This window comes from Spermophilus citellus (genome assembly GCF_964194105.1).
Source record: "Spermophilus citellus genome assembly, chromosome: 8".
In the NCBI taxonomy this organism is placed as follows: Eukaryota; Metazoa; Chordata; class Mammalia; order Rodentia; family Sciuridae; genus Spermophilus; species Spermophilus citellus.
In genome coordinates this window covers 1,576,965-1,604,900 of record NC_138189.1, presented here as the reverse complement: position 1 = coordinate 1,604,900, position 27,936 = coordinate 1,576,965, and the positions used below count along the sequence as shown (strand labels likewise).

Below are 27,936 nucleotides of genomic sequence, written 5' to 3'. Positions count from 1 at the left end.
AAAAAGTTATCATTTTGTCTTATAAATTATAATTTGTGTTAGGAGTAAAGTTGCTGAATTAATAGCATTTTTATTTTCCTCTTTTAGGAATTAACAGAACAGTTTCATCAAGTTGAATCCCAATTGAATAAGCTAAATCATCTTCTTACTGATATTCTTGCTGATGTGAAGACAAAAAGAAAAATTTTGGCAACTAATAAATTGCATCAAATGGAAAGAGAATTATATGTATATTTTTTAAAAGATGGAGACTACCTGAAAGATGTTGTGGAGAATCTAGAAAACCAATCAAAGATTAAGGATGTTAGTTTTAAAAATTGAAAATTACTGAAAACTGAATCTTTACATCTGTTTTAATGTTTTATGTAATAGGAGATTATATCTAATAAACATGATGATGTTTTGAAATTTGAGATCAATGGACTATTTCATTTAATGGATCCAAGTGTTATAGAGGTTGAACATCCCTAATTGGAAAATTCAAAATCTGATTTCAGTGTGCAGGCATGACACTATAAGTGGAAAATTTCCCATTTGACCTCATGTTACACAACACAAGTGCACTAATTGTGTAAAATTATATGCATATAAACTATACATGAAAAAAGCAAATTTCATGTTTAGACTTGATTTCCATCCCTAAGATATCCCATCATACATATGCAAATATTCTAAAATCTGAAGTACTCTTGGTCCTAGGCAGTTCAGATAAGAGTTATTCAACCTTAATTTTTTTTATAATTGTTCGAAGTACCAGTACTTTATTTGCTAGATAACACTTAGTACTGGTAAATGTTTACTTATAGTAATGCAAATATTTTTTAATAGTTTTACTATTTTTTTTTAAATAGAAGGTGTTAAGTATTTTTAAAAATGTGTAGAACTTTGAACTGACATTTTTAAATCTATAGACCTTAACACACCAATGCTTCCTTTTTGAGTTTTGCTTTCCAAGGTTTTATTTACTGAAGGTCAACTGTGATCCAAAAACATTAAATGGAAATAGTAAGTTGTTAAAATATTTTTGTTCTTTTTAGATATACATGTTAGTAGAGTATTTTTTAACATACATATGTGGAGTATAACTTATTAAGTTCCCATTCCTGTAGTTGTACGTGATGAGCTTCACTGCTCATGTGAAATATGAACATAGGAAAGTTCTGTCTGATTCATTCTACTGACTTATCTATTCCCATACCCCCACCCTTCCCTTCCTTCCCCATTGTCTACTCCAATGTACTTCTATTTCCCCCAATGCCCATTATGTGTCAGCATCCACATATCAAAATATTTGAGATTGATTTAGGAAATAGTTTTAAGTTGCTTCACAGTCTGTAGTGTGATGGAATCTCAAACCATCCCACTTTGTTCTTGAATCATTCCTTTTCTCAGCATATCTGTGTTGTATATGCTACCTGCCTGTTAGTAAGTTGATAACCTTGTCATTTATCAGATATATAGAGTTAATACTGTTTCAGTTTCATTAATGCACTGGGGTTTGGAATATATCACCCATGAGTCAGAAAGGACTACTATAAATGAAATAGCTAAATCCCCTTATAGTTGACTGAAGTAAAATTCTGCCACTTAAACTGTATTTTCTCCTAATTCCCTATTGTAGACTGAGATTGAACATTCCTACTTATACCAAGAGTGTCAGGACCCCACTGGCCATTTTCACTTCAGGCAGTGTGTTTTGGGGGGCCAACATTTCTGCAAGACAGATCTCAATAATGCTTTGACTTTAGTGTGACTTACTAACATGTCATAAATAGCTTTCAAATGAAATTTAAAATTAAGATTTCAGAATTATATAAAAGTGTTTGCTAAAAGGGTTTAGGATGAACATTTGAATTTCTTAGGAGTGAGAATACTTCAGTGATGGAATATATTTAATATGGGATATTAGTGTAGTATCTGGACAATTAGAAATTATTTTAAAATTAGTATAAAATAATTTTGAGTAGTTTATTCCTTGAGACCCCAGTTTATACATTATCTTTGTTAAATATATTATGAACTTTGTATGGATTACCTTTAAGAATATTCTAAACCTACCTACTTGTTACATGGAATGACAATTAAAAATTATTCATATCAGGTGGGTTTTTAAAAAAATTTTCAGGAGGTAGTTTTTAATAAATGTTTTTAGCTTTATCAGGAAATAATTATGCTTCAGAGCCAGTAAGCCCCGTTAATTTTTGTAATCCATTGAACAAAAAGGTTTATATTAAATATTGTATCTGTTAAAAATTATTTTTTTAAGTAAACTAATACACTTAAAAATTTTTTAGCAATGAATTTTGTGTATATTTAGCTATCAGCTTCTCACTTGGGTGATTTCTTTGCTATTTATTTTTTACTATTCTGTTTTTCCTATACTGTTAAATAGTACTGTTTAAATTAGTGCCAGATAGTTTTAGATGTGTGACCAGATGCTTGATCTGTATTGTTCCTACTTAAACTTTTACCTGTTTTCAGCTTTGTATAGTTGAAGGTGAATAATAGGCATTTTTCAAATGGTGTGTTTGAGTAGGTTTTTTGCTTCATAATTGGTTAACTTCATAATTAGCTCTTTTTCTGCTTTCTGTTATCCCCTAATTAAACCTCTAGTTATTGTTTTCATCTTACTATTTGTATTATGAGATGATTGAAACCTGTATACTGTGGTTATTGATGTACTTTTTAAATGAAAGTCTCAGTTTATACATTTTTCAAGTAACTGGTCTTTATTATTATGAAGTCTCAGAATTAACATGTCGATATTTATCTTGTTAACCTTACATTTAGGACTTTTTGAAAATGGAAAATTGTGAGACCTATGTAGGCTTTGATCTCTCTAAGATACCACTCTCCACTATTGCTCGGAAGATTATGTGTGCTCTGCATTCAGGTGATTTAGTGGATTCTAAGAACTGGGGAGAGAGTACAAAGAGTGAGTAATTTTTTTATGAGCCTTTCTATCTTTATTATGTTGAATGCTAATTATTCTCAAGAGTAGAAGAACTGAAAGTGGTGGAATGAATGTAGCAAAATTATCCCCTGGAACTTTATATTTTGTAGGGAAGTTCCATGCCTACACAAAAATTCACCCTTTTTATTCCCATTCAATGTTGAACTTCTGCTTGCTGAATTTTACAGTCCCTTAACCCTTGTTTAAATGTTTAACACTGTATTCCTTGTTCCAGGGATTTCTGTCAAAAAGTTCCTTCAGTCTGGATCAGGTATTTAAGTGCCTTCAAAAAAGATGGGCTTTGGGCTGGGGTTGTGGCTCAGTGGCAGAGCGCTCACCTAACATGCATGGGGCACTGGGTTCCATCCTCAGCACCACATAAAAATAAAAAATTAAGATATTGTGCCCACCTAAAACTAAAAAATAAATATATAAAAATTAAAAGAGAGAGACTGACGTTTTCTGGAGATGTAGCTTAGTGTTTGAGCACTAGCCTAGTGGGCTTAAAGCCCTTCCTTGACTCAATCCCCAGTACCGGGGGTGGGTGGTGGCGTGGGTGGGTGGAGCTGGGCTCTTTCTCAGTGCCTCTTGGTTGGCTGTCAGGTCACTGAACCTGTACAGTTTTTGCTATTGTGGGTGGTACATAAGAGCAGTGTATTATACTCCCATGAAAATGTATTAACTCTAGGTGACAAAGACCAGTGGGTTTATATATATGTTTATGATGTGTACTATAATCATAAAAGCAGTGACATATGCTCACAAGTATGGCTAAACTATTTGTGACATCAGAGTTCATTTGCTACTAGCAGAGCAGACTTCATTCTAACTTTGCAGGTCTGGGCCAATGATTTGTAGTTTCTTTTCCTATTGTGTATTGTAAGTGAGATATTATTAAGTTATTAGATTGAAATAAAATAATTGAGAGGATTTCCAAATATCAGCACAAGTGCTGTTATAAACAATTTTTTGAAGATTCATTAGCACTTAACATTTCGATCTGTTCACATTCAAACATCTGTTGCTTGTGTGCTTTACAATAGAAATCACTAATAAATAAACAAGTGAGAATGTTTGACCAATGTATCCAAATAAAAGGGATATTAAAGATAATTATTTAAACTGTGAATACTGTTTTATCTTATTCCCCTTTACTTCCCCTAAAATACTATTATTTTCCAGGTACATAGTCCATACCCAGAAATTCTTATAAGCTTATTTATTTTTCCACATATTTTAAAAAATAATAGGTTATTGGATACAGTGGTATATGTATGTGATTCCAGCTACTCTGGAGGCTGAGGCAAGAAAAGTGGAGGTTCCAGACAAGCCTGGGCAACTTAGACCCTGTCTTAAAATAAAAAATAGAAAGAACTAATAATGTAGCTCAGTGGTAGCGCCCTCTAGGTTCAATGCCAGGTACTGTGGAGAAGAATCAGAAACTACTGGGCTGGGGATGTGGCTCAAGCAGTAGCCCGGTCGCCTGGCATGATTCTCAGCACCACATACAAACAAAGATGTTGTGTCTGCCGAAAACTGAAAAATAAATATTAAAAAAATTCTCTCTCTCTCTCTCTCTCTCTCTCTCTCTCTCTCTCTCTCTCTCTCGTTCTCACCCTCTCTTTAAAAAAAAAAAAAAGAAACTGTTGTATATTTGGCAGAAGTAGAAATTCCCTTCTCTTCAAGAACTGATAGGAATAATGAAATGCTTCTGATAGCATAATCAAAAAATTGATTGTTGTTAGCCTTGAAGGTTATTGAGGAGGTAATGGAAAAAGATATTGTTTTTCTGCCAGGTATCTTTTTTTGGTACTGGGGATTGAACCCCGGGGCACGCGACCACCAAGCCACATCTCTAACTCTATTTTGTATTTAATTCAGAGACAGGGTCTCGTTTAGTTTCTTAGTGCCTTGCTTTTGCTGAGACTGGCTTTGAACTCACCATCCTCCTGCCTCAGCCTCCTGAGCCACTGGGATCTGCCAGGTATTCTTGGATCTGGAAAAACAGTGGAGTTTTCATAAGGATTTTGTATTATGTAATATTTTTCATTGGGCTGGGGATGTGGCTCAAGCGGTAGCGCGCTCGCCTCGCATGCATACGGCCCGGGTTCGATCCTCAGCACCACATACAAACAAAGATGTTGTGTCCGCTGAAAACTAAAAAAAAAAAAATAAATATTTTGTATTATTGCTAAGTTACTAAAAACTTACTAGCTAAAACATATTTGTTGTTGGACAGTTTCTGTGGGTCAGGAGCCCAGGCATTGCTTAGCTGGGTCTACTGCAGGGCTGCATTGTAGGTATCAGCCAGGAATGGGGGTCTCATCTGAGACTTGGGTGAGAAAACATTCTCTCCTAAGCCACATGATTATTGGAAGAATTAATTTCCTTGTAGGCTTTCAAGTTCGAAGATTGGGGTTTCTCCCACGTTCTTGGCTGGAAGCTGCCCTCAGGTCCTTTTCATGTGGTCTTCTCCACAGGCAGCATACAATAGGCGGCTTGCTGTTTTCAGAACCAGCAGGAAAGTCTCCCTAGCAAGACCAACATTACAGTTTTCTGTAACATGACCACACACATCATGTCACCTTGCTATGTCCTTGGTTAAAAACTAGTTAATAAGTCCCATTCATACTCAAGGGCTGGGACTTACACAAGGGCAAGAACACTAAGAGGCAGGGGTTGTGAAGCCACCTTAGGTCTTTCTACCTCACATCCCCACCTGTTTTCTTCTTAGAAGAAACTGAATTAAAGTTGGATTGCTGGTGGATTGTTGGTGAGTGATGCTGGACCTAGATTTCATGATTCCTGTCACATGTTGAGCTGTTATATTCTATTTCTTATAAGAAAAATATTATAAATCATTATTTTATTTCCATGAATCCATTTCATACCACATAAATATCAAAATTGAACTCAGAAATTAATGAAAGTAAACTACAAATTTTACTATTATAAATACTTTTTAAATAAAACCAAACAGCATTAAGCCTGAGGTACATGTCACTTTGAAGTCTAATTTTCTAATCTGTTTGACTGACTGAGGTGTCTCAAGACCCACATTGGACTATTATATCGTCTTGAAACAAGCATAGATTGTTTAATATTTTCACCATGAAAAATATTAGACACGCAGGAACTTAAAGTACAGCTTAATGAATTAATAAGAACATCCGCGTAACTACTACTTATATTGCCAAAACCTCAGAATCTATTAAAACCCTATTCTTGCTAAAAGGTAATCATTATCCTGACTTTTATGGCAACCACTTCCTAATCTCGGGCATTTTATATTGTCCCAAAGATCATTTTGGTAGAGATTACTTGTCCTCTGCATTAGAATTCTGTTCTTCCTTTCTGAGGCACACAGCTGCCCCTCCATAGCATTCTGATTGCTGCTAAGTGTAACCAAGTGACTAGGGGCTTGGCAGCAGGGTATGAGCGTGGGAGCTCAAGTAGTGTGTGCCATTTCCAGGATTGACCTAAAGATAATACAGTCCTAGAGAATTATGGAATTATGCTGGTAGTGATACCACCAGTTAATTGGTGATACATTCTGCTCCCTCACACGGTGAAGATAACATTAGAGAAGGATGCCAAGGCAAGCATATAAAGCAGGGTTTATTTAATATATATTTTTTAGTTGTACATGGACACAATACCTTTATTTTATTTGTTTGTTTATTTATTTTTTTATGTGGTGCTAGTGATCAAACTCAGCCTCACGCATGCTAGGCAAGCGCTCTACAACTGAGCCACAACCCCAGCCCCAAGCAGGGTTTATTTAAAAAGGGGTAAATAGACTTCTCCCATGAGGGAGAAGGGGGCCATAGCTGGTATCCTGGTATCCCAAGAATTGAGAGTGTTCTGCCTTCTTTTATATGTCTTAGGCTTCCTTTGTTCTCCTGTTCTCTTCCCCTTATTTCTCTCCTTCCTGCCTACTAGGCCCGGAAATGCTCAGAAGGATGGCCAAAAGGTGAGAAGCAGATGGGGGATGGTGTTGGGTTGGGGGAGTCCAGATGGAGCAGCCCAGGACACATTAATTAACAACTTTTATAACTCTCTATAGGGAGGGACAATTCCTGGGACAGGTTACCTTAGCAACAGGTTGGAGAAGGGGCAGGTTATCTTTATAAGGGTGGAGGAATGGCTCTGAAGGCATTTTAGTCCTTCAGGGGGAGGTTTCCAACTTCCTGGACTCATCAAATTGGACTCCTTGATCTGATCTGACCTGATTTACGTATCTATACTTGACTGCCTCTTTTTTTTTTTTTTTTGACTGCCTCTTTTAATTCTGGCTTCAGAAGGACTCAGGCCTCTATTTCATGAAATAGCTACGCTAATAACTGAGAACTTTCACCTCAGAATGTGGGAGAGAGAGAGAGAGACTTATTTTTATTCTTTAAGCCACTGAGTTGTTGGATCTTGTGTGATTGTAACTTAGCCTTTTATCTTAATTCATATACTTTTGCCTATATTCAGTTTTGGGTTTATACAAACATTACAAATTAATAAAAAATTCAAGACCCATAAGTATTTTTAAAAAATTGTTTTAGTTGTTGATTGACCTTTATTTATTTACTTATAGTGGTGCTGAGAATCGAACCTGGGGCCTCACACATGTTGGTAAGCACTCTACCAACTGAGCCAAAACTTTAGCTCAGTATTTGTTAAATCCAATTTATTAACACAAAACTTGTCTTTAGTCCTACCACCCAGTGGAAATATTTTGTAATTTCAGGGATGGAAATGAAACTCAAAGATCTATTGTGATTATTATATTCATTCTAATTGGGAATATATGGATGAACATTTTGTATTATTTTTGCATCTGTCAAATGATTATAAAATTCTCACATCCAGGGCTGGGTTGTGGCTCAGCAATAGAGCGTTTGCCTGCATGTTCGAGGCCCTGAGTTCGGTCTTCAGCACCACATACACATAAATAAATAAACAATAAAACAAACAAATAAATAAAGGTATTGTGTTCGACTACAATTAAAAAATAAAATATTAAAAAAAATCCTCACATCCAGCCAATTATCAAACCCTGCAAGGTATTAGATTTCAGTTCCCACTGCCCTCATTCAAGCCCTTCTTTCTTGTGGATTTTTACAATTGCCTTGCCTTTAGTGTACTGCCACTATTTTCCTGCTTTCTTGGTGTTCCATTCACATTTGACCAAATGTGACTGGAACTTTCAAACACGTGCCTTTCTCTCTATCCTCTACTTACCCTTTCTTTTTTTTTTTTTTTAATAAATATTTATTTATTTATTTATTTTTATGTGGTGCTGAGGATCGAACCCCGGGCCTCCCACACACTAGGCGAGTGCTCTACCACTGAGCCCCAATCGCAGCCCCAACTTACCAACTTTCTTATACCAGAATACCATATTGGAAGGAAACTGCTTATGCATTTGAATGACAGGCAGCAGTTTTTAGAACACTGTACAGTAGTTACTTGTTTGTGTGATGCTCTAGCTCTTGGTGCATATTGAGCTCCTGGAAGGCAGGGTAAAGTGTTCTGCTCATTTTACAAGGAATGCCATAGGTGGGCTGATAAGGGAATTCAGTCTTTACTGATTTATTAAGAGTTTTCTACAAGAAAAATGCATGAAGAATTTTACAATTTCATTATATATATATTGTAAATACATTCCTCAGTATTTTTTAGGAGAGGTCCTTTTTTGTTTATGATATAGAAAAAAACCTTTTTAACATACAGAAAGAAGTTCAGGACTGGGAATTTAGCTCAGTAGTAGAGCACCTGCCTAACAAGCAGGAGGCCCTGGGTTTCTTTTTTTTTTTTTTTTTTTTTAAAGAGAGAGTGAGAGAGGAGAGAGAGAGAGAGAGAGAGAGAGAGAGAGAGAGAGAGAGAGAGAGAATTTTTAATATTTATTTTTTAGTTCTCGGCGGACACAACATCTTTGTTGGTATGTGGTGCTGAGGATTGAACCCGGGTCGCACGCATGCCAGGCGAGCGCGCTACCGCTTGAGCCACATCCCCAGCCCGAGGCCCTGGGTTTCAATCCCTAATACTGAAAACAAGAACCCTGAAATATATAATCACACATTTGCCTGAAAAATGTTTATATGCTTGTATGCAAACCTGCATAATTTTATGTAAAATTGTGAAAGTGCTATTACATTGTTAATTCAGGCATTTTCTTGCTCGAGCTTTCTCTTTATTTTTAACCCATGTTAACAACATGTATACCTTTTATATTTTTATCTATTTCTTAACATATATATATATATATAGTCTATTTCTTTATATATATATATATATATATATATATATATTTTTTTTTTTTTTTTTTTTTTTTTGTACTGGGGATTGAAATCGGGGGCATTCAACCACTGAGCCACATCCCCAGCCCTATTTTGTATTTTATTTAGAGATAGGGTTTCACTGAATTGCTTAGCATCTTGCTTGTGCTGAGGCTGGCTTTGAACTTGTGATTCTCCTGTCTCAGCCTCCCCAGCCACTGGGATTATAGGCATGTGCTACCATGCCTGGCTATTTCTGATAATAATTATAGCTTATCTGTGTCTGTGCCACCTAGATCCCCTTTCTCCAGTGTCATTGACTGGGGCATTTGTTGTGATAGTTAATATTTTAGCTTTCCCTGGCTCAGTCCTTGTGTTCCCCAAGCACACTCTTTTTTTTTTTTTTTTTGGTTTAAGATGATTTATTAAACCGATTGGCATTCTGAAATAAAATCACTGATGTTAGGGACAGAAGCTATGAAAAAAAGATTTAACAAAAAAACGAGGAGAAATTATATCCCGTCTATGTATGATATATCAAAGTACATAAATGCATTCTACTATTTGTATAACTATTTAAAACCAATTAAAAAACTAAAGATTAATTAATTAAAAGAAAGAAAAATGAGGGATTCTAGGAAAGACAGAAATCAAAAACAAACAAAAAATCCTGTAGACAATTAAATTTGAAAATCCAAAATATCAATAATCTAAAGTTAGCTTAAACAAATAGTAACTATGCTCTTCTTTTTTTAAATTTTTTTTATTAGTTGCTCAAAACATTACAATGATCTTGACATATCATACATTTGATTCAAATGGGGTACATAATCTTATTTTTCCACGTGTACAGATTGCAGGATCACATTGGTTATACAGCCACGTTTATACATAGGGCCATACTAGTGTCTATTGTATTGTGCTTCCCTTCTCATCCCCCCTCCCCTCCCCTCCCCTCCCCACCCCTCCCATCACCTCTTTCTACCCAATCTACTGTGACAAGTTTCTCTCTCTTTTTTCTTCTCCCTCACACCATTTTATATGTAATTTTGCATAACAATGAGGGTCTCCTACCATATTCCGTGCAATTCCCCTTCTCTCTCCCATTCCCACGCACCTCTACCCATCCCTATTTAATGGTAATCTTCTCATGCTCTTCCTCCCTGCTCTGTTTTGAGTCGCCCGCCCCCCCCCCCCTTATATCAAAGAAGACATTCTGCATTTGTTTTTTAGGGATTGGCTAGCTTCACTTAGCATAATCTGCTCTAATGCCATCCATTTCCCTGCAAATGCCATGATTTTGTTATTTTTTAGTGCTGAGTAATAGTCCATTGTGTATAAATGCCACATTTTTTTTATCCATTCATCTATTGAAGGGCATCTGGGTTGGTTCCACAGTCTAGCTATTGTGAATTGTGCTGCAATGAACATTGATGTAGCTGTGTCCCTGTTTATGCTCTTTTAAGGTCTTTTGGGTATAGTCCGAGAAGGGGAATAGCTGGGTCAAATGGTGGTTCCATTCCCAGCTTTCCAAGGAATCTCCATACTGCTTTCCAAATTGGCTGAACCAATTTGCAGTCCCACCAGCAATGTACAAGTGTACCCTTTTCCCCACATCCTCGCCAGCACTTGTTATTGTTTGACTTCATAATGGCTGCCATTCTTACTGGAGTGAGATGGTATCTTAGAGTGATTTTAATTTGCATTTCTCTGATTGTTAGAGATGGTCAGCATTTTTTCGTGTATTTGTTGATTGATTGTATATCCTCTTCTGAGAAGTGTCTGTTCAGATCCTTGGCCCATTTGTTGATTGGGTTATTTGTTTCCTTGTTGTTTAATTTTTTGAGTTCTTTGTATACTCTGGAGATTAGAGCTCTATCCGAAGTGTGAGGGGTAAATATTTGTTCCCAGGATGTAGGCTCCCTATTTACCTCTCTTATTGTTTCTTTTGCTGAATACGTATTTGTTGAATACGTCCCAATTGTTGATTCTTGATTTTAACTCTTGTGCTATAGGTGTCCTATTAAGGAATTTGGAGCCCAACCCCATGAGATGGAGATAAGGGCCAACTTTTTCTTCTATTAGACACAGAGTTTCAGGTTTGATTCCTAGCTCCTTGATCCATTTTGAGTTAACTTTTGTGCAAGGTGAGAGAGAGGGATTCAACTTCATTTTGTTGCATATGGATTTCCAGTTCTTCCAGGACCATTTGTTGAAGATGCTATCCTTTCTCCATTGCATGCTTTTGGCACCTTTATAAGGTAGTTGTAATTTTGTGGATTGGTCTCTGTGTCTTCTATTCTGTACCATTGGTCTACCTGCCTGTTTTGGTACCAGTACCATGCTGTTTTTGTTACTATTGCTCTGTAGTATAGTTTAAAATCTGGTATCGCTATACCACTAGTTTCACACTTCCTGTTTAGAATTTCTTTTGCTATTGTGGGTCTTTTATTTTTCCAGATGAATTTCATGATTGTTTTTTCTATTTCTGCGAGGAATGCCGTTGGGATTTTGATTGGCATTGCATTAAACCTATAGAGTACTTTTGGTAATATTGCCATTTTAATGATATTATTTCTGCCTATCCATGAACAAGGTATATCTTTCCATCTTCTAAGATCTTCTTCTATTTCTCTCTTTAGGGTTCTGTAGTTTTCGTTGTATAGTTCTTTCACCTCTTTTGTTAGGTTGATTTCCAAGTATTTTATTTTTTTTTTGAGGATATTGTGAATGGGGTGGTTGTTCTCATTACCATTTCAGAGGATTTGTCGCTGATATACAGGAATGCCTTTGATTTATGCGTGTTGATTTTATATCCTGCCACTTTGCTGAATTCATTTACTAGCTCTAGAAGTTTCTTGGTAGAACCTTTTGGGTCTGCTAGGTATAGGATCATGTCATCCGCAAATAGTGATAACTTAAGTTCTTCTTTTCCTATCTTTATGCCTTTAATTTCTTTCATCTGTCTAATTGCTCTGGCCAGTGTTTTGAGAACTGTGTTGAACAGAAGTGGTGAGAGAGGGCATCCCTGTCTTGTTCCAGATTTTAGAGGGAATGCCTTCAGTTTTTCTCCGTTCAGAATGATGCTAGCCTAAGGCTTATCATAGATAGCTTTTACAATGTTGAGGTAAGTTCCTGTTATCCCTAATTTTTCTAGTGTTTTAAACATAAAGGGATGCTGTACTTTGTCGAATGCTTTTTCTGTGTCTATTGAGATGATCATATGGTTCTTATCTTTAAGTCTATTGATGTGGTGAATAACATTCATTGATTTCTGTATATTGAACCATCCTTGCATCCCAGGGATGAATCCTACTTGATCATGATGCACAATATTTTTGATATGTTTTTGTATCCGATTTGCCAGAATTTTATTGAGGATTTTTGCATCTATGTTCATTAGAGATATTGGTCTGTAGTTTTCTTTCTTTGAAGTGTCTTTGTCTGGTTTAGGCATCAGGGTGATGTTGGCCTCATAGAATGAATTTGGAAGTTCTCCCTCTTTTTCTATTTTCTGAAATAGCTTGAAAAGTATTGGTATTAGTTCTTCTTTAAAGGTTTTGTAAAACTCTGCTGTATACCCATCCGGTCCAGGGCTTTTCTTAGTTGGTAGTCTTTTGATGGCTTCTTCTATTTCCTCAATTGATATTGGTCTGTTTAGGTTGTGTATATCCTCCTGACTCAATCTGGGAAGATCATATGAATTAAGAAATTTACTGATGCCTTCACTATCTTCTATTTTATTGGAGTATAAGGTTTCAAAATAATTTCTAATTATCTTCTGTATTTCCGTAGTGTCTGTTGTGATATTGCCTTTTTCATCCTGTATGCTAGTAATTTGAGTTCTCTCTCTTCTTCTCTTCGTTAGCATGGCTAAGGGTCTGTTGATCTTATTTATTTTTTCAAAGGACCAACTTTTAGTTTTGTCAATTTTTTTGATTGTTTCTTTTGTTTCAATTTCATTCATTTCCACTCTGATTTTAATTATTTCTTGCCCTCTCCTACTTTTGCTATTGTTTTACTCTTCTTTTTCTAGGGTTTTGAGATGAAGTGTGAGATCATTTATTTGTTGGTTTTTTTCTTTTTTTAAGGAATGAACTCCAAGCAATGAATTTTCCTCTTAGAACTGCTTTCATTGTGTCCCATAGATTCCGATATGTTGTGTCTGTGTTTTCATTTATCTCTAAGAATTTTTTAATTTCCTCCTTGATGTCTTCTGTAACCCATTGATCATTCAGTAACCTATTGTTCATTCTCCAAGTGATGCATGATTTTTCCTTCCTTCTTTTATCGTTGATTTTCAGTTTCATTCCATTATGATCAGATAAGATGCATGGTATTATCTCTACTCCTTTATATTGTCTAAGAGTTGCCCTGTGACATAATATATGGTCTATTTTTGAGAAGGATCCATGTGCTGCTGAGAAAAAAGTGTAACCACTTGATGTTGGGTGGTATATTCTATATATGTCAATTAAGTCTAGGTTATTAATTGTATTATTGAGTTCTGTAGTTTCTTTATTCAACTTTTGTTTGGAAGATCTGTCCAGTGGTGAGAGAGGTGTGTTGAAGCCTCCCATCATTATTGTATTGTGGTCTATTTGACTCTTGAACTTGAAAAGAGTTTGATGAATATAGCTGCACCATTGTTTGGGACATATATATTAATGATTGTTATGTCTTGTTGGTGTATGGTTCCCTTGAGCAGTATGTAGTGTCCTTCTTTATCCATTTTGATTAACTTTGTCTTGCAGTATATTTTATTTGATATGAGTATGGACACTCCTGCTTGCTTCCGAGGACCATATGAGTGATATGATTTTTCCCAACCTTTCACCTTCAGTCTATATATGTCTTTTCCTATCAGATGCATCTCCTGCAGGCAACATATTGTTGGATCTTTTTTTTTGATCCATTCTACTAGCCTGTGTCTCTTGATTGGTGAGTTTAAGCCATTAACATTTAGGGTTACTATTGAGATATGGATTGTACTTTCAGCCATATTTGTTTATTTTTGTTACTTAACATGATTTGTTTTTCCTCTTTGAATAGTTTTTCCTTTACTGTACTATCTCCCACTGTTGGTTTTCATTGTTATTTTTCATTTCCTCTTCATGTAATGTTTTGCCAAGGATATTTTGAAGCGCTGGTTTTCTAGCTGCAAATTCTTTTAACTTTTGTTTATCATGAAAGGTTTTAATTTCATCTTCCATCCTGAAGCTTAATTTCGCTGGATACACGATTCTTGGTTGGAACCCATTTTCTTTCAGTGTTTGAAAAATGTTATTCCAGGATCTTCTAGCTTTCAGAGTCTGTGTTGAGAGATCAGCTGTTATCCTGATTGGTTTACCCCTAAATGTAATCTGCTTCCTTTCTCTTGTTGTTTTTAAAATTCTCTCCTTATTCTGTATGTTGGTCATCTTCATTATAATGTGTCTTGGTGTGGATCTCTTGTGATTTTGCACATTCGGCGTCCTGTAGGCTTCTAGGATTTGGGATTCTGTCTCATTCTTCAAGTCTGGGAAGTTTTCTCATATTATTTCATTGAACAGATCGCTTATTCTTTTGGTTTGGACCTCTTTACCTTCCTGTATCCCAATAACTCTTAAGTTATTGGTCTCTTTATGTTATCCCATATCTCTTGGATGTTCTGCTCATGGTTTCTTAACAGTTTTGCTGAGCTATCTATGTTCTTTTCTAGTTGAAATACTTTGTCTTCATTGTCTGATGTTCGATCTTCTAAGTTTTCTACTGTGCTGTTAATACTCTCATTTGAGTTTTTAATTTGGTTTATTGCTTCCTGCATTTCCAGGATTTCTGGGTTTTTTTTAATAACCTCTATTTCCCTGTATAGTTGATCTTTTGTTTCTTGGATTTGTTTGTAATTCATTGTTAAAGTGATCTTTCATTGTCTGAATTTGCTGTCTAATGTCTTCCTCGAGACTCCAGATCATCTGAAGCATGTATATCCTGAACTCTTTATCTAACATTCCATCTGCTGCAGATATTACCTCTTCTAAAGTTGAGTTGACCTGCATTGCTTGTGGTCCTTTCTTTCCTTGTCTTTTCATACTGCTCACGTTTCTTTCCAGCTTTGTGAAACTGTTGTGTTATTGATTTTCCCCCTATATACTTATATTGCTCTTGTATAGTTCCAAAATCTTTCTTTTGTGGAGAAAGACAATGTTAACAGTTCCCAATATCAATAGTACATCATCTAAGCACACGTTTTCCTTATTACTACATTTATAGCTAGACTCTATGTCTACAAATGTTGGTTTCAATTATCATTTAAAAATATAGTCATTAGTTTCATGAAAGGCATACCGTTTCTGGTAGCATGAAGAAAACTGAATTTCAGGTGTAGGATGTTATGTTTAGGGGGAAAGGAGTGAGGGTATGGGGTTAATCTAACTTAGTAACTTTTGAGAGCTCTAACCAATAGATGGTTAATTTATGGAAGAATGTATAGATTCAAACTCCTATCTGTATTTATAAGATTACCCTACTTATAAATAGTAAAATATAGGGGGTTGCAAGTGGGATAGAGGGAGTAAGAAGGAGAAAAACAAATAACAAGGAAAGAAAGAGAAAAAACAAGAGGGGGGAAAAGAAAATAAGAGAAAAAAGAAAAGAAATAAAAGGGGGGAGGGAGATGGGGCATATGCAATTCCTCTATATTATATTATTCCGGTGATTCAGTTGTTAAAGACCATTTTCATGCACCATTCTTGGTTTCACATATGTTGAGGTTGTGAGGACCAGAGGGGGAAGGGTAGAGGAGACTGGATGAATGGATGAAAAAAGAGGGAGAAGAGAAAGAAGAAGAAAAAAAGAAAGAAAAAAAATGTATCTCAGAACTCTGTTTTCTTTTCTTCCAGTAGGTGGCGTTGTCTATTCCTAGCTTGAGTCTCTGCGTTCAGGGTGGTGGTGGTAGCCAGTGTGAGAGGACTTGAGCCTCACACCTGTGGCCTCTCTACTCTTATTCTCTGTGATGTAAACCAGGCACCTGAACAGATGCAGAACCGAGCTTGTAGCCACGCCCACCGGTTGATGAGTTTTAAGGGTTGGTGGGATTTTCCAAGATGAGTTCCATCCGTTTTTCTTGTAAGGTGTTTGATGAGGGGGGGTGTTGGGGAGACCTTATGTTTGTCCAGAGCTCGGTCTGGTGACTGCGCAGGCGGGCGGTTGGGCCCCTCCTCCCGTTGGGGTGGTCTGTGTACCTCGCAGGCGGGCAGCTGGGCCCCCTCCAAGCACACTCTTTAGTAAACTTCCTGCTGGCAAATCTCAGTCTGATTCCCAGGAACCTATTCCACTTGAAAGTGGATGTGGGATTTTGAAGTTGGATCATCCTCAGGTAGGCCAGCATTGATTACTTCATCACAGATTTTAGGTGGAATACAAATAGTAGCTGTGCTATCAAGATTTCCGTCAGAGGTGAGCTAGTCTGCGTAGGCTGGGACAGTGCCATGCATTTGAAAAGTACAGGCAATAAAAGACAAAGGAACTGGGCACAGTGGCGCGTGTCTGTAATCCCAGTGGCTAGGGAAGCTGAGACAGGAGGATCACAAGTTCAAAGCCAGCCTCAGCAATGGTGAGGCACTAAGCAACTCAGTGAGACCGTGTCTCTAAATAAAATACAAAATAGGAGTGGGGATGTGGTTCAGTGGTTGAGTGCCCCTGGGTTCAATCCCCGATACCAAAAAAAAAAAAAAAAAAAAAAAAAAAAAAAATGGAATGGGGTGGCTGTGGCTGGGGATAATAGACTCCTCAGAAGAAGAGACAGGGTGATGGCCAGAGGGGCTTCTTTAAAGCCTATAAAGAAACCACCTCAGGGGGCTGGGGTTGTGGCTCAAAAGTAGAGCACTTGCCAGGCACTGGGTTCGATCCTTGGCACCATTTAAAAATAAAATAAAGATATTGTGTTCACCTACAACAAAAAGATAAATGTTAAAAAAAAAAAAAAAAGAAAAAGAAAAAGAAACCACCCCAAGCCACAGGCCAAAGACAGTCCTGAACTTCAGAGAAGTTTGAATTCTCAGCCCTGGCAAGTGTGCTACTTCTGGGTCATTGACTTGACCAGAAAGAAGAGTAATCAGACCTGAAATATATAGGATGTCAACCTTTAGATTGGTATATTTAAATCTTCAGTACCAGATACTTCTCCAGAATTAGCCATTCTGTTAAGGGACAGTCCTCTTCCTAGTCACCCCCATGCCACCCTCCATCCTGACCCCTGCCATTTTCCTGAAAGTAGTGTAGTGGCTTCTGTCTTGGAAAATTAACACATACTTTCTCTTTATTTTGTAAATTTTAGGAAAAAAATTTTTTTTTTCAACAAAAGCCATAGTCTCATCACACATTGCCCTGACAAAATGTTTTTGCATACTTAGGTACACACAGTATATATAACATGTGAAAGTGTGCAAGTTCAGATTTTCTCTTTCTTGCTCTCTCTTAGTTATTAAGTCAACATAAGGTGGCCAAGTAGTACTGGGCCTATAAAGAGAGTGTAAGAGTCTCATCAGGGGACGGAAACCATATATAATTCAAACAGGCAATGTTCAAAGCTTTATTAACTAGTGATAGGGTTAGCTACCAAAGAATAAAGAGAACTCTGAAGGGTCTATCCTAGCAGACAGTATAGTGCTGAAAGAAGGGACAAATTTAGAAGAGTCATTTCCCCCAAGACAGATTCACTTGGCAGAGAGGGATGAATGGCCCAGAAGTGTGCTGAGGTGCTAGATAGACACTGCTGTGGTGACTGCCTCACTAAGCAAGTGGCAGCATGCCTGTGAAACTTGGGAAGCTGACCCCTTAGGTCTGTGACATGTGGGAGAGCGTCCTGGGAAGCAGCCAGCAAGAATGCTGCTGCATGTCTAGTGCACTAGCTAAGAGCTGCAGGAGCAAGAAACAGGACATAGGGAGGCCTCCTTCCTACAGCATCCCTCCAGCACCCTCTGCTGACAAAGTTTAGCATTACTTCGTGCCCAAATTTTTCAGGGTCTTGCTGCAGTATTGCAAACAGTACATTGAGGGCTGGATTTGTAGCTGAGGCAATAAACTGATAACTGGCACAACAACAGAAGTGACCAGACCAGAGTGACTGCAAAAATCTCATCAGTGTGTATGTGCAGGGCCTAGATTCTTCAGTGCTGGCTTAAGGCAGGTGGAACTATGGTTCCAAAGTTAAGGGACACTGGATTTAATACCCTGAGAAGGATGCCAAGATATGGTGCTAACATACTGTTAGGATAGTGCTTGGTACATTTCAAGAGATGGTTCAGACTGAGTGAAGTAGAAATGTTAGATATGCCATAGTAGATGATTAAAGAGACAAAAGTGGTTGAGTTATGTAAGGCCAAGAAACTCAGCAGATAAATGTTCTTGGACATTTATCTTGGATACTCCAGTTTTCCAAAGCTATAAATGCTGTGGGGGTGTGGTTGGGGTTGTTCCCAGCTTCATGGAGGATCCCAGTGTGCCTATCCTCTGTAGACCAGGGCTGATGGTAGGAGATGCTCCATGAATAACACAGCAAGGATAATAAGATTCTGAAATAGAGTTCAGGTGGTGGTGCCTGTCAGAAGCAGGGAGTATAATTCTCATAAAGAATGGAGGAAAGCAAGATCCCTGAGGGAAAGGATCATGTGATACTATGGCAAATGTAAATGGCAGTTATTACACTAGTCTTTCCCCGAGAAGGACCTATGGCCATTTACTCTGATGTCATACACTTAAACACTGGAGAAACATTTGGACACAAGGTCTGATATGAAAATTGATACCAGACCTGATGTGTCATTGTGGTCCCTTTATTGGAATTAGGACATGGGGACTTGGGCAGGAAATGACCCTTGGCCTGGATCCTGCTCATAATGGGTTCACAGGAGGGCCCATCCAGGAGCCATATTCCAAGTCCCAAAATGTTACTTAGAACGGATATACTTTGTTGGAAGAACCCCCAGATATCAGTTCCTTGACCTGCAGAGTGAGAGCTACCATGGTGAGGAAGCCCAAGTGCATAATCTGAAACTTCTGTTCTTTTCCATTTACTTCAGAAAGGAAAATCAGAAATAGTTCATATTCACTCAGGATGGACAATGTAAACTCCAGAACTATTCTGGATCAAGAGAATGCATTTCTCAGATCAATAATTTTACAATGTACCAGACACCTTGTTATATGTGCCATACACCCAACCCAGCAGCTGCCACCCTTCTACAACTTGGTTAAGTTTGTGGTATCCAATGTCATGCTTCAGGATCTGACTTCACCTGACTTTCCATTGTGAATTCAATGGAAATATGACAGAGACCACTATTTTGATGACATCATGCTAATCAGCATGAACAGGAAATGGTCAGTTTGTTATAAGTTTTGCTGTGTTAGCTTATCATCACTGTGATCAAAATACCTGACAAGATCGACCTAGAAGAGAAGTTTATTTTGGCTCATGGTTTCAGAGGTCTCACTCTCAGTCCATGGATGACTGACTACATTGCTCTGGGCCTGTCATGAGAGAGAACATTATGGTGGAAAGGTATGGTTGAGGAAAGTTGCTCAACTCATAGCAATCAGGAAACAGCAAACATGTTCAAGGAGCCAGGGATAAGATATAATCTCCAGGGCACAACTGCAGTGACCTACTTCCTCTAGCTATGCCCCACCTGCTTATAGTTACCACCCAGTAATCCATTCAAATTATTAATCCATCAGTTGGACCAATTCACTGACTAGATTACAGGTCTCATAAACTAATCATTTCACCTCTGAACATTTCTATATTGCCACAGGAGTATTTAAGGGTACATCTCATATCCAAACCATAATAATGACTAATAGGTGGGAGGTAAATGCTACAAATATTCTAGGGCCTGCTACTACTAAAGTTCTGGGAGATTCGGTGGTGTGGGACATGACAGGATATCAACTTGAAAGCAAAGGACAAATTGCTGCATTATTTTTTAACCTTCTACCACTAAGAAGGAAGCACAACACCTGATAGATATCTTTGGGTTTAGGAAATGGAGGCAGCATATCCCACATTTGGGGAAATGCTCCAACCTGTATGGTGAGTGACACTAAATTTTTATGGAGAAAACCAAGAAGAGAAGCCCTCTGTAAGGGCCAGGCAGTGAAGCAAGAGGCCCAGACACGTGGACTTGCAACCCAACAGACCTTATGATGTTAAGAGAAATTATGCCATGTGACATTTACAGCAAGGCCCTCACAGGAGAATCATAATGCAGACTACTGGAGCAAGATAGTATCGTCTACAGAAAATAATTAGAATTTTCTGAAAAAGTGAAACAACAGAAGACTCCTATGATGCTACTAGTTTCTGTTAGGGAAGGACCATGAGACCATGAGGACATCAAATGTTCATGAAGCCAGAAGTTCCCAGTATGGACCAGTTCTATCAGCCCCATCAAGGGCAATCCATTCATTGTAAGTTAGAAGTGGTTGATTTGATATTAGGTATGATGAGAAGACCAGAAGGCACAATCAGGCTGCCTGAGCATGTGGCCCAAACTCCAAGGCATCATTAATGTTGGCATTGGTATGTCTTCTGTCGATTGTCTTAGGAGGAGGAGAACAATCTTAACACTAGCTAATAGAGGAATAAAAAGATTGAATTTGGTTCACAATGTTCAGTATGTGGGGCAAACCAAAAATTGGTTTCAGGTGCACTATAACCCAATTCAGGCAGCCCTGGAAGACAACATTGAGGGGAAATCAAGGGGTAAAACTTGGTCATATACTGTGTGAAGAGAGAAAACATATGGACTTATGGGAAATTATAGTGATTTGCCTGGCTGCCAGAGACCTGGAATAAGAAAAATTAAAAGATTTGTCCCAAGGAGTTCTTGAGGTAAAGCACGTGAGTAGATCTATGGGATGGACACCAAGTAACTCCCATTCATGAACACCTACCATGGAGGATGGCCCAGACAATCATGTTAACAGAATGACTTAGGTCAGTTGACACCAGCTTCTGTCGTCTTATGTTCCAGTGCTGACACATGCTTACTCTTTGAGCATGGGGCTGGGGTGGAGGCTCTGCATGGGCCCAGCAGCTCCTACTCGTTAGAGTTGCTTTATCTATTATCTGCTGAGCATCTAACCCTCCAACAACAGAGACAAAGTGCTGAGTTCCCAGTGGCACCATGCTTTGAGAACAGTCATTTGGTGGCAAATTGACAATGTTGAACCCCCTGTACCATGAAAGTTACAGTGATTGACTTTATTGTTGTTTGTTTGTTTGTTTGAAATGGTGTCTCACTGTGTTGCATAGGCTGATCTCCAACTCCTGGGCTCAAACGGATTCTCTCATCTTGGCCTCCTAATCAGTTTGACTATAGGTGCTTGACACGGCATCCTTGTCCACAGTGGTTCATCTTGACTAAATCAGCATGTTCCAGGAATCGATTCACCTTTTCCATTCACAGGGTCTCAGTTTGCTCCATTCTTCAAGGGTCCTGGAGCACATGTTCACTGACACAGGGTCTACATAAAGCTGAGGGACTGAAGCAAGGCCACATGACATCCTCCAGCTCCCTCACAGCTGCATACTCATACTGCAGCCCAGTAGAGCAGTACAATGATTTGAGGAGCCAGTTCAGAGGCAGTGAGGGAGCAAAAACCTGCAGGTGTGCAGCAAAAACATTGCACACCAGTTACCATTGTTAGTGCAGTGCCCCCAGGATGTAATATATGGGCTTGGAAACCAAAAGATGGAAGTCATCACTCCCAGTGATCACTTAGGAAATTTGTTTTCCACACACCTCTGGGTCCTACATGCTTACAGGTCTTAACTCACAGAGCAAAATCTTCCACAGGCACAAAAAAAAAGTGCCATTTGATTTCAAGCTTTGGCTGCTGCTCAGTCATTTCCAGTCTCCATGTGCTGAGAGACTGGCAAGTGAGGAGCGTAGTCTCCATCCTGCTAGGGTAATTGGCCTTGGTTGTGGGAGGAGGTACAGTTACCAAGCTTAGCAAGGGAACACCCAGGGTGATTTGACTGGTCACCTTCCTGCCCAAATTTGATAGCAAATTTAGGAGCCATAGCCAGAGAAGGGCACAGTGACCAGGGGCTTAGCTGTCAGGGATGGGGGTTTGGGTCATTCCATCAGGAAGGCACCTAGATCAGCAGAGGTACTAAGCCAGAGTGAGGGTACCTTAGACTGAGAGTAGAGTAGGGAGATGGATGTCATTTGGAAACTGAGACCAGCTGCAGTGATAAGATGTTGTTCATCCCATGAACCTTCCTTTGCTGATGAAGGCCCAACAGGTCCTGCAGGCTCTGCTCCCAGGGAGAATCTGAAGCAAGGGCTCTAAGCAGCAGTGTGGACTGCAGTGATCACTGCCAGCACCTGGGTGCCCAGGTCCGCTGCTAGCAGCCCCAATAGTAGCCCCACCAGGTGACTGTTCCTGCTGCAGAACTTCTGTATCCAAGGACACAGCACTTACCCAGGAGTGAAGGATCCAACAATGGTGGGTGCTAGGGTATACAGACCCAGCTCCTTGGACACACGAGGGGACATCTTGCAGAGCCAGCCCAGGCCCAGAGCAGACCTTGAATGACTGCATTTTAGGCAGCTTCTTCCTTGGTGCAGTTCTGCCACCTTCACTCCGCAGTTGCATTTCTGAGTGCAAACCTTTGTCACAAAGTTGGCTTGAAAAGAAACCCAACCCACACAAGGGTACATGGGTAGCATCTTCATGTACGTAAATGGGGAGATTTGGTCATTGTTTTCAAAACTGGAGTCATCTTCAGATTACCAGTACAGCTGTATGCAGCTGTATGTCATTCTTTTTTTAAATATTTATTTTTTAGTTGTAGTTGGACACAATACCTTTATTTTACTCATTTTATTTTTTATGTGGTGCTGAGGATCGAACCCAGGGACCTGCACATGCGAGACGAGTGCTGTACTGCTGAGCCATAACTCCAGCCCCTGTATGTCATTCTGTTTAATGGCTCTGTATTTCTTTGTGTGAATGTTATATAATTTGTTCATCTATTTCCTTCTTGATGTATATTTGTTTTTTGTGCTTTGCCATAATGAGAAATATTGTTGTAAACCTTTGGTTTTCTTACTGTTGAATATATTTCTATGAAATGGATAGCTGAGAGATTTTTTTGATTAAATGATTATGTCTTTGTTTTTTATTGAGGTATTATTTATATTTGTATAATATGTATATTTATATATTCACATACCTTAGGTCTGTACTTTCAAAATTTCACAGACCTGCACCCAGCTTAGGGAATAGCATTATTAATGCCCCCTTTGGATCACTCCTTCTCCCAATTCCAAAGAATGATATATGCATTTTTTAAAAATATTTTTTTAGTTGTAGATAGATACAATACCTTTATTTTATTTGTTTATTTTTTTTTTTTTTAATATTTATTTTTTAGTTCTCGGCGGACACAACATCTTTGTTGGTATGTGGTGCTGAGGATCGAACCCGGGCCGCACGCATGCCAGGCGAGCGCGCTACCACTTGAGCCACATCCTCAGCCCTTATTTGTTTATTTTTATGTGGTGCTGAAGATCAAACATGGTGCTTCACACATGTCACGCAAGCACTCCACCACTGAGCCACATTCCAGCCCCTGATATATGCCTTTTTAATTTTAATAAGTGTTGTTCATTTGCCTTTTCAAAAGGTTCAACTATTTGTATTTTTACCAGTGATGCACAAGACTCTCTTCCCCTCTATCTCCAAGAATGTTTATAGTCACATAGCGCTTAATAGGGAGAGCTTTCTGAGATGTGCCATCTAAGATGATTTTGCCATTGTGTGGCCATCATAAAATGTGCTTACACAGACTGAACCACTGTGTGTCAATAGGTGATATGACACGGCTGTTGAATGTGTAGTCCATTGTTGTCTAAAATGTCCTTATGTGGACATGTTTCTAATTTTCATTTCCCTTTCTACTATTATATTTGTTTGCTGTTGAAGTTTGCTGTTTTACATATTGCCCATTCCTATCCTTTGCTTGTTTTTCTGTCTTTTCTTGTCAATGTGTAGGAATTTGTTGTAGGCATTAATCCTTTCTCTTTTTTGTTCCAAATAGTTTTCCCAGTGCATTATTTTCTTTCAGATGTGATTGTACCAGCCTTATTTATTAATCTGCCTCTTTTTATTGAATTGAAATGCTATTTTTGTTGTATATTCTCATAAATTCTGGGATCAATTTCTGGATTGTCTATTCTGTTCCGGAGGTCTTTCTGTCTGTTCCTGTTCAAATATCATGTTGATTGGATTAGAGTGGCTTTATAGGATGTTATGATAATCTAGCAAGGCAAGTCTTTTTTTTGTTTTATTTTTAGGTGTCAGTGGACTTTATTTTATATATTAGTATGCAGTGCTGAGAATAGAACATGCTAGGCAAGTGCTCTACCACTGAGCCTCAACCCCAGCCCATGTCTTCTTTTTTTAAAATTACATTTCTTGTCTATTTTCAGATAATTAGCTTTTCACATGTCCTTTGAAATTACTTTAATAAATTGAAAGGTCCCTGTAGGTTCTCTAATTGGAGTTGCATTAAATTCACATTTGAAAGAATTAAATGTTTTTATACATATCCTAACCCTATGTCTTTTCATTTTTAAAAAATATTTATTTTTTAGTTGTAGTTGGACACAATACCTTTGGTTTATTTATTATTTTAATGTGGTGCTGAGGATCGAACCCAGGGCCTTACATGCCCTAGGTGAGTGCTCTTCTGCTGAGCCACAACTCCAGCCCCATATGTCTTTCTATTTTTATAGGTCTTGTTTTATACCATTGCGTAAGATTTAAGTTTTCATTATTGAGGGATTTGTACCTTGTTTGTTAAATTTATCCCTAGTAATTTTTTTCTATTATAAATGAAATATTTTCCCCCAATTTCATTTCCTGGTTGTTATTGTTCCTGAAAGGCCAGTTATAGGTGAAGAGCAGACTCCCAAGTCATACTTACTGTTCAGCTAGGTTTATTAAAATTAGAATCTGAATTAGAGGTTTGTATTCATGATGTTTTACTGAAACTCTTATTGTCCCATTGCAGCATTATTCAGTGTAAGAAAGGCCCTGGATTCAATCCCTGGCATCACGCAGGGAAAAATCTACTCAAGCTCTTAATACTGCCAGGCACATTGGCACATGCCTATAATCCCAGAAAATCAGGAGTCCAACGCAGGAAGATCACACCTTCAAGGACAACTTCAGCAACTTAGCAATGCTCTAAGAAACTTAGAACCTGTCTCAAAATAAAAAATAAAAAGGGTAGGGATGTAGCTCAGTGGTAAAGCACCTATGAGTTCAATCCCTTGTACCCAAAACAAAACAAACAAAACCCCCCTAAAACTTTGATACTTATAATATTTTTATAAAATTTTGACTTTGTTTTTTAGGATCAAGTATTCCAAAGCAAATGCCAAGTAATTATTTTTAATAAAAATTTCATAATTACATATATTTGCCACCAGTTAACTTGAAAATACTTTAACTACTTATTGCAATGGCAGTGTGTATTTGGGTTGTAAATTTTGTTATATTGTTTTAAGAAAGTTAATGAGTACATAGTATGATTATAGAGGCTATTTTCAACTCTTAGTTAATTGTATTATTTATATTTTAATGTTTCTTTAATGTCTTTTATTCCTTTTTATTCTTAAAGTTGTAAAACCAATAAACAAATCCAGTGTTAAGGATGCAGTAATACTTAAAGAGGGGAAGAACCAATCACTAGAGAAAAAGGTAAATCATTGCAAATAGAGATAATTCTAAACAGATAACCTTCATTTGTTCAACAGTTTTTTATTAAGTGTCCTGTATATGCACTGTGGATTCAGTGGTTGGAAAAAAAATAATTCTTGCTTTTTTTTGTAGGTAATATTTTATTTCTGTAATAAAATATTTATAGTTGAATATAAATTAAAGGCCTACTTGCACACCAAAGCTAAGTCCTTTGGATGGTTCAGTCAATGAGGTAAGACCTCCAGCTGGCTCACAACAGAAATGTCCAAGTTTTGGAATTTTACCCACTTTGAGCTCATCAATTTCTTCAATATCCTTTGTTGTCAGATCCTCATAGTAGTTGTCATTTATTTGAACCGTTGGTGTATTTACACAGGCCCCTAAACATTACACCTCTATAAAGGTGAAAAGTTTGTCAGATATCATTTCCCCAGCCTTTATTCCAACCTTCTTCTGAATGGCCTCCAGTATGCTGTCAGTTTCAAAGCAAGCAAGTGCAGAACTGAATGTGATACTTTCCAACTAGCTTTCAATTATACATTGTATAAAAAATTGCTACTTCATATATACTCATTGGAGGTACTTGTAAAAATTTCTGCATCCTTGTTCAGTTCATGGCAGAGATGGGCAACCACCCATTCTGCCTTTGGGCCAAATATAGGACTGGAAGCATAGCTGTTGCTGTATGCCCTTCTGGATGGATGGATATATATATATATATATATATATATATATATATATATATATATATATATTTATTTATTTATTTATTTTACAGTTGCCTTTATCCTCTTATAGTTTTCTGGTGTGAAATCAAATGGGGTTGCCTTTATCCTCTTAAAGTTTTCTGGTGTGAAATCAAATGGGGTATGTATGGGTTATTCTCAGGAGTATCCCTGTGCACAAACAAGGCTGTCTTATGCAAAATTCCTTATATGTCTTCCCCAAGGGGTGGTGAGGCCTGCCGCCCAGGCCTGGAGAACCAAGAAGAAGAACATGGTGGACTAAACTGTTCGCCTTTCCCTAGTCACAACAAGCAAGAATCAAGTTCTTGCTCTTAGAGAGCATGTAATTTAATTTGGATGAGGAAAGGGGAAGACAGAGAAATACAATTGATCTCTACCATGATGTGCATTAAGTTCTGTGATAGGAATAAGTTCACATTGCTCTCAGAATAATAGGAGGGACATCTAACCCCGCTTTTGTGCTGTTTCAATTTACTTTTCTGGGTAGTGGGGACAGGAATTTGGGATGTCTTTCTGAAGTATGAAAGTTATATCTGAATTGAGTTCTAGTAGAGTGGATGAGGGGCTGGTCAGCCTGAAGACCCCACCTTTAGAGAGTGAGGGAAGGATGCGGAGATAATTTTTCAGGGTAAGGTAAGAGAGCTTGAAATTTTGGACTAGTGGAAATAAATAGAAGCTCAGAAAGGCTCAGGTACAGAGTTTACAGTGGATGAGTTAAGTGGTTCAGCTATAGAGGAGAGAAGAGGTTATATCATTAAAGACATTGTTTATGAAACAGTGGTAGAGAGCCTAGTAGTAAGAGAATGGACTCTGGAGCAAATTGTCTGTTCTGTTCCTATCCTACCTTATTATTATTATTATTATTATTATTATTATTATTTGGTACTGGGAATTCAATTCAGGGGCACTCTACTAGTGAGCCACATCCCTATCCCTAAAGGGATGTTTTATTTAGAGACATGGTCTCACTGGGTGGCTTAGCACCTTGCCATTGCTGAAGCTCGCTTTGAACTTGTGATCCTCCTGTGTCAGCCTCCTGAGCTGCTGGATTACAGGCGTGTGCCACTGCGCCTGGCCCCATCCTAACTTAATTCAATCATTAACCCCTATAACAAAATGAGGATGGAATCTCTGTCTTGATAGAATGAATAGTATTTGGATCTCAAATTTTGAAAAGCCATGAACTTCCCAACATGTTTTAAAATTG

At 37.9% G+C, this 27,936-nt stretch overlaps 1 protein-coding gene and 1 pseudogene across 5 annotated transcripts in view; one reads left to right on the top strand and one right to left on the bottom strand.

Moving 5' to 3' along the window:
- The window catches only part of LOC308654584 (HAUS augmin-like complex subunit 3), a 194,827-nt gene that overhangs the window by 18,787 nt on the left and 148,104 nt on the right, over positions 1-27,936 (top strand). For 2 of the 4 annotated variants that reach the window (XM_081304197.1, XM_081304196.1), the window contains exon 5: positions 88-413. In XM_081304197.1, the coding sequence (XP_081160323.1) occupies positions 88-321 (234 nt within the window). In that variant the 3' untranslated portion in view covers positions 322-413. Of the gene's footprint in view, positions 1-87; positions 414-2,790; positions 2,936-23,119; positions 23,186-25,903; positions 25,984-27,936 lie in introns of those variants that run through there. The other 2 variants (XM_081304195.1, XM_081304198.1) reach the window with 2 other exon arrangements.
- Positions 26,161-26,981, bottom strand: LOC308654588 (NADH dehydrogenase [ubiquinone] flavoprotein 2, mitochondrial-like; annotated as a pseudogene). The gene is made up of 2 exons: positions 26,789-26,981; positions 26,161-26,676 (listed from the first exon to the last, which is right to left on the bottom strand). The product of its transcript is annotated as an NADH dehydrogenase [ubiquinone] flavoprotein 2, mitochondrial-like (transcript).